Here is a 17,268-nt window from a genome sequence, read left to right as displayed (position 1 = left end):
ACTGCTCTACAGATGTGTTTCCATCTCCAGAATAGCAACTGTATAAAAATATTTTGTATGGTCTTTTCTCTTCATTCTCGCTACTACTTGGCTTCCTTGCATTATACCCCAAGCTTATTCATATATGTCAGTCAACTCATTCTTTCCAGATTTCAGGGGTTCTTTTGTCTATGACTGTATGCATATTAGGCTCAATAAAGGCTTTTTATAAAACTTAATAAAGTTGCAAGCTTTCTCTTACTGCAAGATTTTGGTCTCTCCCACTCCACCCCTATTCCTGTTTATTTCAAGAAACAGCTATTTTAACATATTAAATCTTACATTTAATTTTTACCATAAATAATACACTATACTAACCTGTATTAGGCCACATGTTGGTTCATCAAGGAGATTTTCAAAGGACTGTGAAATACTCTGATAATTCACAAGAACCCTTTTATCCTGTTGAGATCTGAGAGAGGGGAAAAAGTATATTTTTCTACACTTCCTTCTATAATTCTGTTTCCTACTTTGAGATAAGCTAAGGATAACTATAAAATTTGCATTTGAAAAAAAATCAGCTACAGATTATAAACTGATCATATAACACTTTAAACAGATATGTATATATTTTCTTTGCAAACATTACATTACTGGTAATGAAGTTGAAAATACTTGATTGTTACTTTGAGATTTAAATTCACTACTGCCAGTTTCTGAGACAAAGAAACTAGGATTTTTGATATCCATGAGGGAAAAAACTATCACCTATTCTGTTATTAAAGCCTAAGACTTTTAATAAATGTTATCTCTTCAATACTAACGTGAGTGGATGCATCTATGACAGAGGATATGAAATTCAACAGAAGATTGTATCTTGGCCTTCTGAAAATGGGATGTTAATAAACAAAACTGTGGTTTGCTAACATGGCACAACAATCAAAAGTTGTACTGAGTCATGTATAGCTAATCTACCAAAATGAAAAACCCTTAAGATACCTGCATTTTAATTAAATGTGTCTTCAGTAAGGTTTACCATAAATGAGAATAATTAACTTGCTCAGAGCAGTTATTTACATTAATGCTATTAATGCTACTATGGACATATGGACTGCTCCAGCATCATTAACTTAATTTCCCCCCCACCAATATTTATTTCTCATTTATTTAAAATTTTAATTTGGAACCAATGATTAATAAAGAAGTTGACTTGGTCAATCAGAGTAATGCATCATATTCAAAGCTCTATAGCAGACATGTCAAACACAAGGCCCGGGGGCCAGATCCGGCCCGCGAAGTGGTTTCATGTGGCCCGCGAAGCCATCCTGGAAACAGTGAGGGAACGGCCCCCACTGCCTTGGCCCTGGCCCAGAGACCCTCCTTCTGCCAGAGACCCTCAGATCTGTCCCACTCCTGCCCAGGCCCCCATAGGCACTCTTGATGTGAACGATGTAGAGCTGGCCATGCCCAGCCAGTAGGCCATACGCACTCTAGCCACGCCCACCCAGTAGGCCACGCCCACCCAGGCCATACCCACCCCGGCCCCCTGAAGGCAACCGCAATGCTGATGCGGCCCTCAATGAAATTGAGTTTGACACCCCTGCTCTATAGGGACAAAGTAAAGAAAGAACAATATTCTCTAGCTTTTCTTTTCTTTTAAAATGAATCACTCTCATCAGAAGTGGCAGGAGGGAACACAAATACTCAATTATGGATGGTCACTGGCCAATTTTAAGCTTCTGCAGAGTCAGATATGGATTCACAGCTCACTCCATCCAACAATCGACACCCCCACTACTCCTATTGCTGCATTCTAATGTCATGCTTTAGAAATCTTCACACTGTCACTCCCGATGAAACAAGAAAAGCTAGAGAACATTGTTGTTTACTTTATCTCTATAGCAGGGCTTTTCAACCAGTGGTATGGGTACCACCTGTGGTACATTGGCACCTGGTAGGTGGTACGCGACCATCCTAGAAAAGTGGCAGTGGGGGAGCGGAATGAGCTGAACCGGTGGCAGCACCGCACAAGCCTGAGCGAGAGATGGCTGGAGCTGCAGGGCTGTCAGGGCTCAGCGGAAGCGCCAGGATCAGCGCCAGGCTCCAGCTGGAGCTTGGTGCTGATCCTGGCGCTTCTGAGCCCAGAAGAAGCGCCGATCAGCTGGAATGTTGCAGAATCCACAGGGTCTTGTGATTTACATTCAGAGGCTTGGCAACTGATTCATATCTATGACGGTCCCAGGGTCATGTGAAGGGACCAAAACCTGCTGCAACCACCCAGCAGAGGGGGGGGAATAAAAACCAAACACCCCCACACACCCCCACTTCCAATCCTCAACCAAAATGCTCACAACAATGAAAACCTCAGACAGGAGGAAGAGCGCCGCCGGGCAGGCAGGCAGGCAGGCGTCTTGCTTGGCTGTGGCTTGGGGGGGGCACTTTTTTCAGTGCCATTGTAACTTTGAATAGTCACTAAGCGAACTGTTGTAAGTCGAGGACTACCTGTACTTCATCACTTTTTTCATTTTTTTTGGTCATCAAGTTTTTGACACCTTGCTAGGCGACTGGTAGTACTCAGATGTTGCCATATCCTAAAAGTGGTACAATGGGTGAAAAGGTTGAAAAGCCCTGGTCTATAGAACTCTGAATATGATGCATTGCTGTGATTGACCAAGTCGACTTCTTTAAAATTTTAAATCAATGAGAGAAAAAAATAAATATTTGGGGAGGGGGCAGGTTAAGTTAATGATACTGGAACAGTCCATATGTCCATAGTAGCATTAATGCAAATAACTGCTCTGAGCAAGTTAAGTAATTCTCATTTATGAAGATTGAAGACTGAACACTGAAGATTTCTCAGTGTCAAAAGAAACTAGCCACCTATTGTCTAATACTCATCTATAATAAAATCACTTTTATTTTCAAGTTCATTTTTTCCATAAGGAGTTAAATAGACATGAAACTAGATATAAGCAAACATTTCATCTTTGCAAACAGACTATTCCCAGGAACTCTGAAATGTCTTGTCATTTACCTGAATAATACCAAATCAGCTATAGTCTAGAGGCTTTCTACAATTAAATCCTTTAGAATTTGAAGTTGTTCATATTACTGCATACATACAAATTAAAAAATTAAAAAAGTTTGTCCTGGAGCGAGGAAATAGCTAAAGTGGAGAGTCTCTTGGGAGACACAGAGAAGACTGCTTAAAAGTCTATTATTATTTTTTTGCAAATTGCATTTTAGATAATTTGTTAATTTGGGCATATCCTGGGGCTAATGAAGCAATTTGTAATTGCTTGCTTGTGAGGTAAGAATCAAGTTTGGGACTGCTATTACTGAAACAACAGTGTATTTCTTTTTTGTGGAGGTAATGACTTATTCACAATTGTAAAAAGGTGTAATTGGGTTAAACAATTTAAGAACCACTGCTCTATATTACTAATCTTAAAAAGAACTACCAAAAGTTTCATTGTATCATTATGCATTAAAAGTCACTTCTTGTTTTTACTCTACTTCTACAATCTACACAAATGGTTAAAAGTTTGTGAAAGTTAAAATATCGAATAACTTGCTGGTTCCCATGTGACTCACTTTGTTTTAATTGGATTCTCTTTATCTAATTTTAGAACTTGTATGGAGAACAGATAACATTTTAGATCATATTTATGCAGAAATATTGAGAATTCAAAAGAATTCACAAACTTTTAAATACCACTGTAAATACATCTTTTGTTGTTGTTTAATCCTAAGAATACTTACTCACAAAGCACCACATATTTTCTAAGTGTTTGAATGAATAAATTGCTATCACCATGATGAAAATGAAGAGCTGGAAGGACAACACCATCCTTTAACCAGAATACCAAATAGGACCATCCCATTCCTTCTTTGTTTTGTTTAATTGATTTTAAATCTGTTAAGCTGAAAAAGAAGGACCACTTGTTCTCGCCAGTCGTACGAACTGCAACATCTGAAAAGATAAAAGAAATAAAGAGCATTTTCACAACTGCAATATTTGATCATAGTTATGATTTCCTTGCAACTGGAGAAATTTCTTCTAAAATAAATACTTGGTGTTTCATATAAAAAAGCAAATGATTGTCCCATTTTAAACAGATTTTAGTTTTTAATTATCATTTCTTACCATTTTATCATATTCGTTTAATATGAACAAGGAATCAATATTTGTTCATTCACTCCCAAATGAATAAGGATTTAGCATCCATGTATTGAGAAGGAAGCATGGAAGTCATAGAACAGAGGTCCCCAACCTTTTGGGCACCAGGGACCGATTACATGGAGAGAGGTTTTTCTGCGGACCAGAGAGTGTGTGGTTTTGTGTGCTGCCTGCATCTCGCCAATGAGGTTTTGCTTGTTTGTGCAGCCCGCATGCTGGCCTGCCACAGCCCAGTACTGGTCCATGGACTAGGGGTTGGAGACCCGTCATAGAAGAAAGCAAATCACTTTGCTACCAAAGTTCTCTGTGAAAGATGAACCAATATGCAATCTGGATCTTCTCATGTTTGTGGTAAGATATTACAAAAGAAAGACTAATTCTATTAAGAGAGGCAACATACCAATTTCAGTTAATGAAAAATGCTCCAAAAATGTTTATAGATATCACACAGAGAACCCCACCAACCAAAAACTGCATTGAGTATCATTTCCTCAACTTCAGTTTTGGGTCTCCTGCTTGAGTAGGAGGTGGACTAGATGACCTCCAAGGTCCTTTCCAACTCTGTTATTCTATGATCCTATTATTTTTATTTGTAATTCTAAACACATGCTGTCTTATAGCAATAAAGGAAGCATTATAGTAAAACATGCAGGAACATCTTAAGAGTAATTATCAAGAGTAACCTACACAATGTTTATCTGTTAACATTTTATGCTATGAATCTTTCCAATCATTATAAGAAAACAAATATGCTAACTGGTTTCACAGCCAAGGGTACAGTTCTATTTCATACTATAGCATGTGGCTGTGTCATTTGGAAAGGACAATTGCTTCACAACATAGATTGTTATTAAAAATTGTTGAGAATTTTACTTTAATCATTTTTCATTATCAGTACAATGCAGTAATTGAATTTGTTTTTACGTAGTGTATTCATAGCATTTAGGAGAAATATTATAAAATTTGTATTTGTATTTTTACAAATATTAGAGATACCTTTTTGTATATGTTTTTTTTTTCAAAATAAATAAAACAAATGAAATATTGTACATACATTAACTGAACTGTACTATTAACAATTACTATGTTTATTGAAAGAAGTTTAATTAAAAAAAATTCTAAACTTAACTACTACATGTGTGGGAACAACCTTGTTTCCCTGAAACTCCTATACATTACAAAAACTTTTATCAATTATCTTAAATTGTCTGATTTAATTTAGTCTTTTAAGCATGTTTCTTCTGAATGATTATTTTCCTTGTACTACATAAGTGGAGGTAATAATCCTGAGGAGGAATCAATGTATGAAATCAGATGACCAAAATACGAACTCATTCCAGACAACTTTATTTTTGGGATTGGCAGGTTTTTCCTCTCCTCATCACCACTCTCTTCATTCTCTGATCCAATTCTTCCTACTTAATTCACTTTTCCCTCATGACCTGGCATCCAAGATCACTCTCAATCTCCTAATCAACTAACAATGCATAGTTGTATGCATTTTTGTAATGTTTTGTGGAAACCAAATCTTTAGACTACAGATCTTCTGCTGATGAAATTTTGAATGCTGTTTACTGCCCAAGTTGCATCAAAATGGGAGACTGCAATCGCAAACCATAATTTTAGAGATTTTGTATTGAGTTGCCGCTTTTTTTTTCTTTGCTAAATTCTTCCTCAATAGCAATCAATACTTCCTCCCAAAATTAATTTCTATAGACTCTTTAGTTATTAAAATGACAGTTTGGCCCACTGATGAGCATTAAAAGGATACTTTGGCTGACTGATGAGTGTTACTTTTTTAGAGAAACATGCCCTTACATTTTCCATCTCTAATGCATAGTGTTTTCTTAGATGGATGAGCTATTTCTGTTTAAATGATTTAAGATAATGTACTCCTTATTATAACATATGTTAACAGTCCACAGCCTGCTAGGAATAAGACATAAACAAACTGTAAAAATAAACAAATAATGCACAGACATATTTGTGCATATAGACTTGTAATGAATGAACATCCCTTAGTTCCAAACGAAATCAGTAGAATTTCATTCATTACATCTGAAGTCCATCCATCTAGATCCACTAAATAAGATTTTGCCATACTACAATTTCTTGTAATAAGTAAATAAAAATATCATTAGGATCCTGTTTTCTGCTATTAACAAATTACACACAACACATAAATTTTGAGTCCTAAGGTGATATCTTATCACATACTCATTTTGTTCCAAATTATTCGAATAATCTGTAGAAATCATACGCAAGCACCTTCAACAATTTTCAGTAATAACCCAAAATAGATGCTAATGGATGAGAAAGTAACAGGCTTCTCTATAAATAAAATGCCTTTTACAGATACAGAGGCCTTGTATTTTCATTTATTAAATTTATATGCCTTAATTATACATACCTTAATTATACGTACCTTAAATCGGAATCTTAGAATCCCCTTTGTTACGAAAGACAGATGATCAGCATTATTAGCTGAAACTTCACAAGAACAGCAGCAAGCAAGTACCAGAAGTAAAAAGCTCTATATCCAGGAATATAATCTCACAGGGCTCAACCAATAAATGACCATAATATTTTAATATCTGTGTTACTGAAGTACCTCCATTTGAATGTGGCTTCTTTTTAAAAGAGACAGTGTTGACCATATCCCATTCTGCTTCATAACTGTTTGTATGTTCTGGCCCTCTGAAAATCTTCTCCTTAGGAGTCTGCACCCACTCTACAACTGAACTGGAATCCTAAATAAAATATCAAAACAGCATCAGCAGCCATTTTTCTTGTAAACTACTTATTAAATCAAATTTTCTGTCCATAACTATAAAGCACAATTGTTCATGGAACATCACTTTTGTCATATGCAAATTTAAGATTAAAAAAGTACAATAAACCAAGCTGTAAAACAATTTATTTTGAAGAAAATTGCCAATAAAAAAGTCATAAAACTTTGTTTTATAGTTCAGCTCAAGGAAAGGAGAAAAGTAGCATTTTAGCTTCGGAAGGAAAATATAGTCTTGCTCAGATACAGCATTACTCAACCTTTGGCTTGTTTAAGGCATTAGTCTCAATATTCCATACTTCTGCAGCTTCCTTTCTCAAATGTCATAGTAGAACTATCAATGGAATAATTTGCTTTCCATCCCTAACAAACAATAAGAATTCATACATTTACAGCTGAATAAAAAACAAATGTGAACTATGTAACTGTAAACGGTGACAGATTTCTTTAAAACATTAATGCAAGCAATCATTTCATGCTATAGTAAAAGAAATCAAAGACCTATGATTTTCTAGTCTTATGTCTGGAAATATTTTTTTAATTATTATGACTTACACAAAATGTATAATATTATTCAAGCTCTGCATTAGTCCACAAAATCATTTCATAGGCTTCAGCTATCTTTCCTCTAAATTTAAATTCTGGATATCAACTAAAATATGGCAGACAAATCTTATTGCATTCTTTGACCAGGTGACAAAATTAGTAGTCCAGAGGAATGCTGTGGATATAATTTATTTGGACTTCAGTAAGGCATTTGATAAAGTAGATCACAACCTACTACTTGATAAGATAGAAAAATATGGGTTAGACAGCATCACCACCAGATGCATTCGTAGCTGGCTGACTGGCTGTACTCAGCATGTGGTCCTCAAAGGAACTGCATCTACATGGAGAGAAGTGTGTAGTGGGGTGGCCCAGGGCTATGTTCTGGGCCCAGTGCTCTTCAACATCTTCATCAATGATGTGGATGAGGGGATAGATGGGGAACTCATCAAATTTGCAGACAACACCAAGCTGTCAGGAATAGCCAACACTCCAGAAGATAGGCTTAAGATACAGAAGGATCTTGAAAGACTTGAACATTGGGTACTATCTAACAAAATGAAATTCAATGGTGAAAAAGTAAGGTTCTACATTTACACAAGAAAACCCAAATGCATGGGTACAGTATAGGTGGTACCTTGCTCAATAGTAGTAACTGTGAGAGGAATCTTGGCGTCCTAGTGGACAATCACTTAAATATGAGTCAGCAGTGTGCTGCAGCTGCCCAAAAAAAGCCAACACAGTGCTAGGCTGCCTTAAAAGAGGGAAAGAATCAAGATCATGTGAAGTGTTAATACTTTACAATGCCTTGGTGAGGCCACACATGGAATACTGCATCCAGTTTTGGTCACCGCAATGTAAAAAAGATGTTGAGACTCTCGAAAAAGTACAGAGAAGAGCAACAAAGATGATTAGGGGACTGGAGGCTAAAGCAGATAAGGAAAGGTTGCTGGAATTGGGTATATCTAGATTAACGAAGAGAAGGACTAGGGGTGACATGATAGCAGTGTTCCAATATCTCAGGGGTTGCCACAAAGAAGAGGGAGTCAAGCTATTCTGTAAAGCACCTGAAGGCAGGACAAGAAGGAATGGTTGGAAACTAATCAAAGAGAGAAGCAACCTAGAACTAAGGAGAAATTTTCTGACAGTTAGAACAATTAATCAGTGGAACAACCTGCTTCCAGAAGTTGTGAATGCTCCAACACTAGACTTTTTTAAGAACAGACTGGACAGCCATTTGTCTGAAATGGATAGGGTTTCCTTCCTGAGCAGCCGGTTGGACTAGATGACCTCCAAAGTCCCTTCCAACTTATATTATCATCATCATCATCACTATTACTATTATTGTTGTTATTATTATTATATCTGTTTTCTATACCAGCAGCAGAGGAGAACATGAGAGATTTCTCTCTCTCATGACCAGGCCCAAATTCTACAAAGTTTATAATACATTCAAAGGATATACAGGAACCAAACACTAACTGAAAGAGACACAATTCATGTTTGAACAGAATATAATCACTCTGTAGGCTTATCCAGCAAATAATCATGATGGATAAAACATTAAATATAATTCTATAAATTATAAAAGCTTAGTGAACTGTAGGATGAATATTCTGGCTAATTAAGTGCATACAATTCATATGAATGTAAAAGTACATGAAAATGCAATAGAATAGCACAGTCAATTAAAACACTGATGTACCAAAGAACAGAAAAACACCAAAGTATCACAGATAAAAATACCAAGAGTTGAGGACATGAATTTCAATGATCAAGAATGGAGCAATGGGCAGCTCATCATTCCCCAAAATGTGTCCTAAAATTGTAACAGTACTCCATCAGCAGATTAATTAAAAACAGCTGGTTAAAGTCCAACAAATTCAGATTACATAATAGAAAACAAAGTTCTGTTTTGTAAGCTGCCTCTTCCTCTGGTAATAATATTCTAGCCTCATATATATAGTATGATTCTGAAGTGCATATTAGGCAGAGTAGGTAAACTGAAACTCTGGACAGGTAGGATTAAAAATTGAATAAAAAAGAATAAAAAGAAAAAGAATAAAAATGAATAAAATTTTATTCTTTTAAATTAATTTTAAAAATCAGGTTGTTTTTTTCTGTGAAAGAAGCCAAACTATGGATACAATAAAGGACATTGTTTATGTTAGCAAGTGCTATCAGTAGAAAAGGCAGGTTAGAGCCTGCTTAGAAAAGCAGAATGTAGATACATTAGGTCAGGCTATAACTAAGGTCAACCTATATTACCAAGTCCTACATTCCTGCTCTAGTCTAAAGGAGTCCTATGTATCATTTCAGAGGTGTGGTATACAGTCATGCTCGAAATTGTTGGCACCCCAGAAATTTTTTCAGAAAATCAAGTATTTCTCACAGAAAAGTATTGCAGGAACACATGTTTTGCTATACACAGGTTTATTCCCTTTGTGTGTATTGGAACACAACAAAAAAGGGAGGAAAAAAAGCAAATTGGACATAATGTCAAACAAAACTCCAAAAATGGGCTGGACAAAATTATTGGCACCCTTAACTTAATATTTGGTTGCACACCCTTTGGAAAAAATAACTGAAATCAGTACTTCCTATAACCATCAATAAGCTTCTTACACCTCTCACCCGGAATTTTGGACCTCTTCCTTTGCAAACTGCTCCAGGTCTCTCTTATTGGAAGGGTGCCTTTTCCCAACAGCAATGTTAAGATCTCTCCACAGGTGTTCAATGGGATTCAGATCTGGACTCATTGCTGGCCACTTCAGAACTCTCCAGCGCTTTCTTGCCATCCATTTCTGGGTGCTTTTTGACATATGTTTGGGGTCATTGTCCTGCTGGAAGACCCAAGATCTCGGACGCAAACCCAGCTTTCTGACACTGGGCTCTACAGTGCGACCCAAAATCCTTTGGTAATCCTCAGATTTCATGATGCCTTGCACACATTCAAGGCACCCAGTGCCAGAGTAAGCAAAACAACCCCAAAACATCATTGAACCTCCACCACATTTCACTGTAGGTACTGTGTTCTTTTCTTTGTAGGCCTCATTTCATTTTCAGTAAACAGTAGAATGATGTGCTTTACCAAAAAGCTCTATCTTGGTCTCATCTGTCCACAAGACGTTTTCCCAGAAGGATTTTGGCTTACTCAAGTACATTTTGGCAAACTGTAATCTTGCTTTTTTATGTCTCTGTGTCAGCAGTGGGGTCCTCCTGGGTCACCTGCCACAGCGTTTCATTTCATTTAAATGTCGACGGATAGTTCGCGCTGACACTGATGCTCCCTGAGCCTGCAGGACAGCTTGCATTCCTTTGGAACTTGTTTGGGGCTGCTTATCCACCATCCGGACTATCCTGTGTTGCAACCTTTCATCAATTTTTCTCTTCTGTCCATGACCAGGGAGATTCGCTACAGTGCCATGGGTTGCAAACTTCTTGATAATGTTGCGCACTGTGGACAAGGCAAATCTAGATCTCTGGAGATGGATTTGTAACCTTGAGATTGTTGATATTTGTCCACAATTTTGGTTCTCAAGTCCTCAGACAGTTCTCTTCTCCTCTTTCTGTTGTCCATGCTTATGGTGGCACACACAGACACACAATGCAAAGACTAAGTGAACTTCTCTCCTTTTTATCTGCTTTTAGGTGTGATTTTTATATTGCCCACACCTGTTACTTGCCCCAGGTGAGTTTAAAGGAGCATCACATGCTTGAAACAATCTTGTTTACCCACAATTTTGAAAGGGCACCAATAATTTTGTCCGGCCCATTTTTGGAGTTTTGTTTGACATTATGTCCAATTTGCTTTTTTTCCTCCCTTTTTTTGTTGTTCCAATACACACAAAGGGAATAAACGTGTGTATAGCAAAACATGTGTTCCTGCAATACTTTTCTGTGAGAAATACTTGATTTTCTGGAAAAATTTCTGGAGTGCCAACAATTTCGAGCATGACTGTATAAGCTATAAACTTGTGGGCTTTAGAATTCTCCTGCTTTCTTTTGGCAAGGAGCCCAATGATCACTGTCAGTAACAGATATCACGTTGCTTCTGTCTTCATGTGGTTTAGTAAAATTGGTATCACATTACCTAATTACATCACATTCATTATGGGTATTTTTGATACCCTTTGACAGAACTGCAGCATTAGGCTGTCATCCTAAAGATACTTTACCTGAATATAAAATCCACTGAAGCTTAATTCTCAATAGAAGAGCATAGGGTTGCACTACAAAGAATCCTTGTTTAGGGATGCTACTGGTACCAGCAACTCAGTCATTAAGTAAAGCGGTCGTCAAGTGAAACTGTGATTGTGCTTACAATCTTACTTCACTTCCCTTTGCTTTACAGACCTACAAAGGTCGTAAATGCAAGCATTGGTTGCAAAGTTATTTTCTCATTATCATTGTAACTGAAGAGAAATTCTATATGTAAGCTGTGAAAAGTATGTGAAGTGTATAGGGGTCTGTATAAAATATAAAACATTCTATAGTTGTCTGTTTTATTTGCTTTTTTTAATCTGTTATTTCTTGTTAACTTTTCAACATTAGAAAATCAAGGAATTACAAGATGCTTGGGAATTGCCAGAAACCGGGCCATGCAAAGAAGTGAAGCCCCATCCATGGGATGCAGGTAGTATACGAAATCATGCCCCCTCCGGTCTGCAGAAAAACCTCTCCTCACAGAACCGGTCCCTGGTGCCTAAAAGGTTGGGGGCCTCTGTGTTAGACTTTGAAGATAAAAGTCTGACCATTAGAAATATTAGTCAGGGTTTCTAGAAATTACAATATAGAATATTTGGGAGACAATCTAATTGTTTCTACCTTCATTTTATTTTTATTTCAGTTTTTTAAGATATACTTCTAAAGCTTTAACAAAAGATTGCTACAAATAACCAGCATACCTTTTTAGCAAATAGAATGTTAGAAGAGTCTAATGAATCATCCAGAGGTCTCCAATCTATTATCACCTCAGTGCCCTAAAACACAAATGATGCAATTATTCAAAAAGTAATGCAGTAATGTCATATTTGTTTATATTTACAAAATATTGATTTATTCTATACCAGGGGTCTTCAAACTTGGCCCTTTTATGACTTGTGGACTTCAACTCCCAGAATTCCTCAGCCAGCAAAGCTGGCTGAGGAATTCTGGGAGTTGAAGTCCACAAGTCATAAAAGGGCCAGGTTTGAAGACCCCTGTTCTATACAATCGTCTTTCATAAACAGTGGAAAATAAATTCATAGGAAACATACTATACAGTTAGATTCAAACGAGAAAACCCTAAATTTTGATGTGTAACCTTTTCAATAACTCGCAATAATCCAGATTGTAAAGCATCATGATCTTCATCATTTTCACTTGAAGAATGAATAAAAACTCCTTCTTGTTCATATATAACCTAAAAGATATAAAATAAAAATAATAAATTAAGCAGAGTTGTTCCACTAAGAGCTTTTCAGGCAATCTGTTTTGAACCTGCTCTGGGGACAGAACCAATTACTATAATGCAATTTGGGCCTTTCAGAGAAAATGACAAGCTTATATTGCATATTCACTAGGCCAGCCAAGTAATAAATTGGGCAGATTTTCTATTAGAATAGAACATTGAATGCCTGGGGATATACTGATATGGATGGAACAATAAACAAGACTAGTTTTGCAACACAAGGTATATTAAAATCAAGAGCTCAGAAACAGTTTATTCCATTTTTATTGATTCCTAAAGCATGTTAGTCACAAGGCAAGGTACTATTACAATACAAAAATAATAAAGCTATCAATTTAAAGCTTTTAAATAAAAGCTTTGATCAGAAATGAAAAGGACAGGCTACTTAAAACAGAATACTACACAGAAGCTCAAATAGAAAAATAATTACAAGTTCTGAGAAATCCTTCATATGGAAATAAGCAATTCTAAAAAAAGACAAGTCCCATCAATCACTTCCCACACTTCAGAGTACATGGGCACTTGGAATGGGCTTTCAAGGACCTGAGGCTCAGGAACAAATGGGAAGAGAAATACCTTTAAATATTTTAAGCTATACTCTATATTAATGAATCTATTTGACATACCGTTGAAAATCAAGTTAAACTAATTTGAATTTGCTTATATTTTTTAGAAAATTAATTTGAAAGTGTTACGGTAGATATAACTTTATGTCCAGTTGTCTAAGCCTTAAATCATAGCACTGGCAACATAGGAACATTTTCAGGTTCACATGTAACAGTCATATGCAAATGTGCCTCTGCTCAAAATAAATAATTGCTTTAGAAACCAAGCAAAAGTGAATGGAGTTAAACTTTCCTACATCACACAATTCATTGTTACACATTTATTATATCATAAAATGAAAGAACACATATCATTGCAGGTTAACATAACTTCCTACCAATTCATATCATGTTAATCCTGTAACTTCAACAAAGAACACAAGTGAAATATTTGAGCATTTTCTCCCATCTCCAAACCAAGTATATATTTCTCTGTACCAAGGTTTTAGTTTGCTTAGGCTCATGAGATCCACTTTATTTTGAAAAAAATTATAACCCACAAATTAACAAACCCAGTGTTTCTCAACCTATGGCCCACAGATCCCTGGGGGCAGCAATGTCATCACAGGAGATCCGTGAAGTCTTCAAGAAATGTTATGATTTAAATCTTGAGTTAAGTCTTGTTGGTCCGTGGCCACAAAAGTTATTTAAAGAAGGTCTGTGGTGAAGAAAAAGTTGAGAACTACTAAACTGACCTGATGCAAAAGGCAAGACAAAGAATGCCAAGATTGCAAATTATATTACCCTTGATATATTACTCCCGATAATTCATCTTGCACAATCTGGTTTTATAAAAGGGTGACAAGCTTCAGGCAATATCTGTTAATTGATATTTTAGAGATAGAAAATACAGGCAGAAAACCCTGAATCAATGCAGTGGCTTCATGGGGTGCAAAAGCTCTCTATTGTACAGATTTATCTTTATCTTTATTAGACTTATATACCGCCCTTCTCCCGTAGGACTCAGGGCGGTTCACAAGGTTTTTTAAAATAACAATACAACAATTACAAAAATTAAGAACAGTTAAATAATTTCTGGAATGATTGATTGATAAAAATGGATTCCCGTTTAGTATTTAGAGTAACTGTAGTTACCTTAATTTTTTTCAGATAGTTATTACAAATATAATTACTTCTTCATACATTAAGATACAAATTTTCAAAACTTATGTTAGTTATTCCTTAATGAATAAGTACAAGTGAACTTTCTTCTCATTCCTAAACAAAACTTATCAATATACCATATACCATACCAGAAGTTACCAGGCAGCATAACTCAAGTAAATTTGAGATAATCTCCAAAGATTTAGTGGGAGAGGGGAGAAAAAACATACAAAAATTCTGTAAACTGTCTACGTCCCTTATGTTATCAAGTAAAACCAGTCCTGGAGACATTCTTCTTTCTACCTCAGTAACTATAATCTATAATTACAGTACAGAAACTGCACTCTAAAGGGCAAAGCTAGGACATGAACAGTTGCCAGTCTGGATATGTATGGAATGAGTGAGCATTGCTTTTCCCTCAAACTGAAGTAGATTCAGCCTCCCTGTCCATGTCTTTTGGGCAATATTGCCATGGTTCTTTTTAACCTAGTCACTGAAAAGTAACTGAACCCATTTCTGGAGGAAAGAGGAAAGCTTCTGGTGAAAAGCAGCAAAAGATATTTTGGCCAGATATGTTGGAATCCTAGCTCTGATAACTAATTTGCCTTTGGATCCAATAGCTTATTATATAATCAAATAATCAAAAGCTATTAATATTTTGGCCAAACTTAGTAATCATTCCTTAAAACATTACTTGTACTCCAAGAAGAATTTGGACTTCCTAAAATTACTGAAAGGTATTTAAACCTATTTTGATTTCTCAATTTGGATGTGACCCCTTGTACTGGAAATTATGTTGGAAGACACTGAGTTTACTTGTATAAATATATAAATATATGAATACTATTATTAAGATAGATTTTACAGTTTGCAAGAACTCTGTGAAACTATTTTTATATATGCTGAACATCTCAGTGGACATTTAAGAACTGTGCATAAAACAGTCGTCCTGTTTTAGTTTAATAATTATGCAATGGCTAATATGAATTTGGAAAGATACATAAGTTTTAAAAAGTGATACAAAGTTGAATATTGAAAACTTGAGATTTATCAATAGATGAATTTCAGCTACCTCGGAGAGGAACCAAAATAATTTTGCTGTGTTCAGAAAAATTATAATTCACTCCCAATCTCTAATGAGAAAATTGATATATAATGCAGTCAAGATGTAATGTGTTGTTTAAAACGGAGTTGCTTTTACATACTTCTTGTAACATGTTGTTAGCTTCGTTTTATTTATATTTCTTTTCTGCTTATACTGCAGTTATACCATTAAGCAATAAAAATAAAATTTCTGAGCTCAGGTATTTGTTTAGTGAATCAGAGTGGATTGAAAGCTATATATATATTCTAACTGAGCAATGTAACTAGCTTAGGAGAAGAATTAAATATCTGAAAAACAGAAACAGTTGTGCTCCCACTGAAAATGATCTAAATGTAATAGCGCATGACTACCAACACTGTAAATCACTTATATGTAGCAAACCATATGCTGTGGTGAAAAAATACCCTTTTATTTTTTTATTTATTTTTTATTACATTTATATCCCGCCCTTCTCCGAAGACTCAGGGCGGCTTACAAGCTTAGCAGTAGCCTTCATTCTATGTATATGCCTGCTTATTAGGGCTTTCACACACCCCAAGCGGCATTATTACAAAGTCAGCTTATTGCCCCCAACAATCTGGGTCCTCATTTTACCTACCTCGGAAGGATGGAAGGCTGAGTCAACCTTGAGCCTGGTGGGATGCGAACCTGCACTAATTGCAGGCAGCTGGTGTTACTTAAGGAGGCATCAGCCCACTGCTCCACCAAGGCTTTTTAAAAACCATTTCCATTTTAATTCATTAGTTACTAAGCACCTCAGAAGTTCACCTTCCATCTATTTAGCAGATGTCTTAGTTGCACCCTCCAAACAATCATTGATATCAATTTTTTAATATAAAAAGCAAAAAGATTAACTTTAACAGATTTTGGGGGGGAAAGTTCTGTAAATCGGTTTTTCCCCCCTGCATTTTAATCATATCACAGTAAACTCCCTTGAAAGAATCAGTCAAAAAGCTACAAGCCTAACAGGTCAGAATGCAGTAAAAAGGATGGGCTGGTTTCCTTCTGACAGTCCATTCAAAGATGTACATATAAACAGGAGTTACACAAAAGCGTTCTAGTGCCGCTATGGGAGTATGCCCTCTTCCCCCAAACCTCCTTTACACTTCCCTTTTCAACAGCAGCAAAGCATGCCGTTCCTTTTAATCCCGACCTGATCACGGATGCAGGAAATGTTTCACGTGTCATACACCTGTCCCCATTCCGGCAGGTCAAGAGACGGTCCGCTTCAAACGAATGCAACAGCCCGAGGTCTGCGGGCTGTTGCCCCGACGTTATCTGGAAGACACCCCTCGAAGCAACACTAGTTCAACCAGCGGCCTGACATCCCCCCCAGCTCAGTCCGGGATTTCCGTCACTCCCCACCCACCCATTACAGAGATCCCATAATGAAATTTACTCTGCTCTCAAGGCAACATTATAGTCACCGTGACTCATAGATTTTATTTCTCTCCCTTACCTTTCCCCCTGCCGGAGCCGCCATCTTGGCTACTAATGTTTATGATGACG

The 17,268-nt window shown here is 36.5% G+C and overlaps 1 protein-coding gene across 2 annotated transcripts in view; it reads right to left on the bottom strand.

Moving 5' to 3' along the window:
- Positions 1-17,268, bottom strand: part of TBC1D15 (TBC1 domain family member 15) — a 41,027-nt gene extending 23,759 nt beyond the window's left edge. Inside the window, exons 1-7 of one of the 2 annotated variants that reach the window (XM_081330967.1) lie at positions 16,913-17,088; positions 13,376-13,412; positions 12,799-12,897; positions 12,401-12,475; positions 6,771-6,909; positions 3,742-3,952; positions 358-451 (exon numbers count right to left, since the gene is read on the bottom strand). In XM_081330967.1, the coding sequence (XP_081187093.1) occupies positions 358-451; positions 3,742-3,952; positions 6,771-6,909; positions 12,401-12,475; positions 12,799-12,897; positions 13,376-13,412; positions 16,913-16,947 (690 nt within the window). In that variant the 5' untranslated portion in view covers positions 16,948-17,088. Of the gene's footprint in view, positions 1-357; positions 452-3,741; positions 3,953-6,770; positions 6,910-12,400; positions 12,476-12,798; positions 12,898-13,375; positions 13,413-16,912; positions 17,089-17,218 lie in introns of those variants that run through there. The other variant, XM_081330968.1, reaches the window with a different exon arrangement.

The sequence above is a fragment of the Vipera berus genome (assembly GCF_964194415.1).
Source record: "Vipera berus genome assembly, chromosome: 6".
NCBI classification, from domain to species: Eukaryota; Metazoa; Chordata; class Lepidosauria; order Squamata; family Viperidae; genus Vipera; species Vipera berus.
The sequence above is the reverse complement of the archived record's forward strand: the minus strand, read 5'-3'. Positions and strand labels throughout refer to the sequence as shown.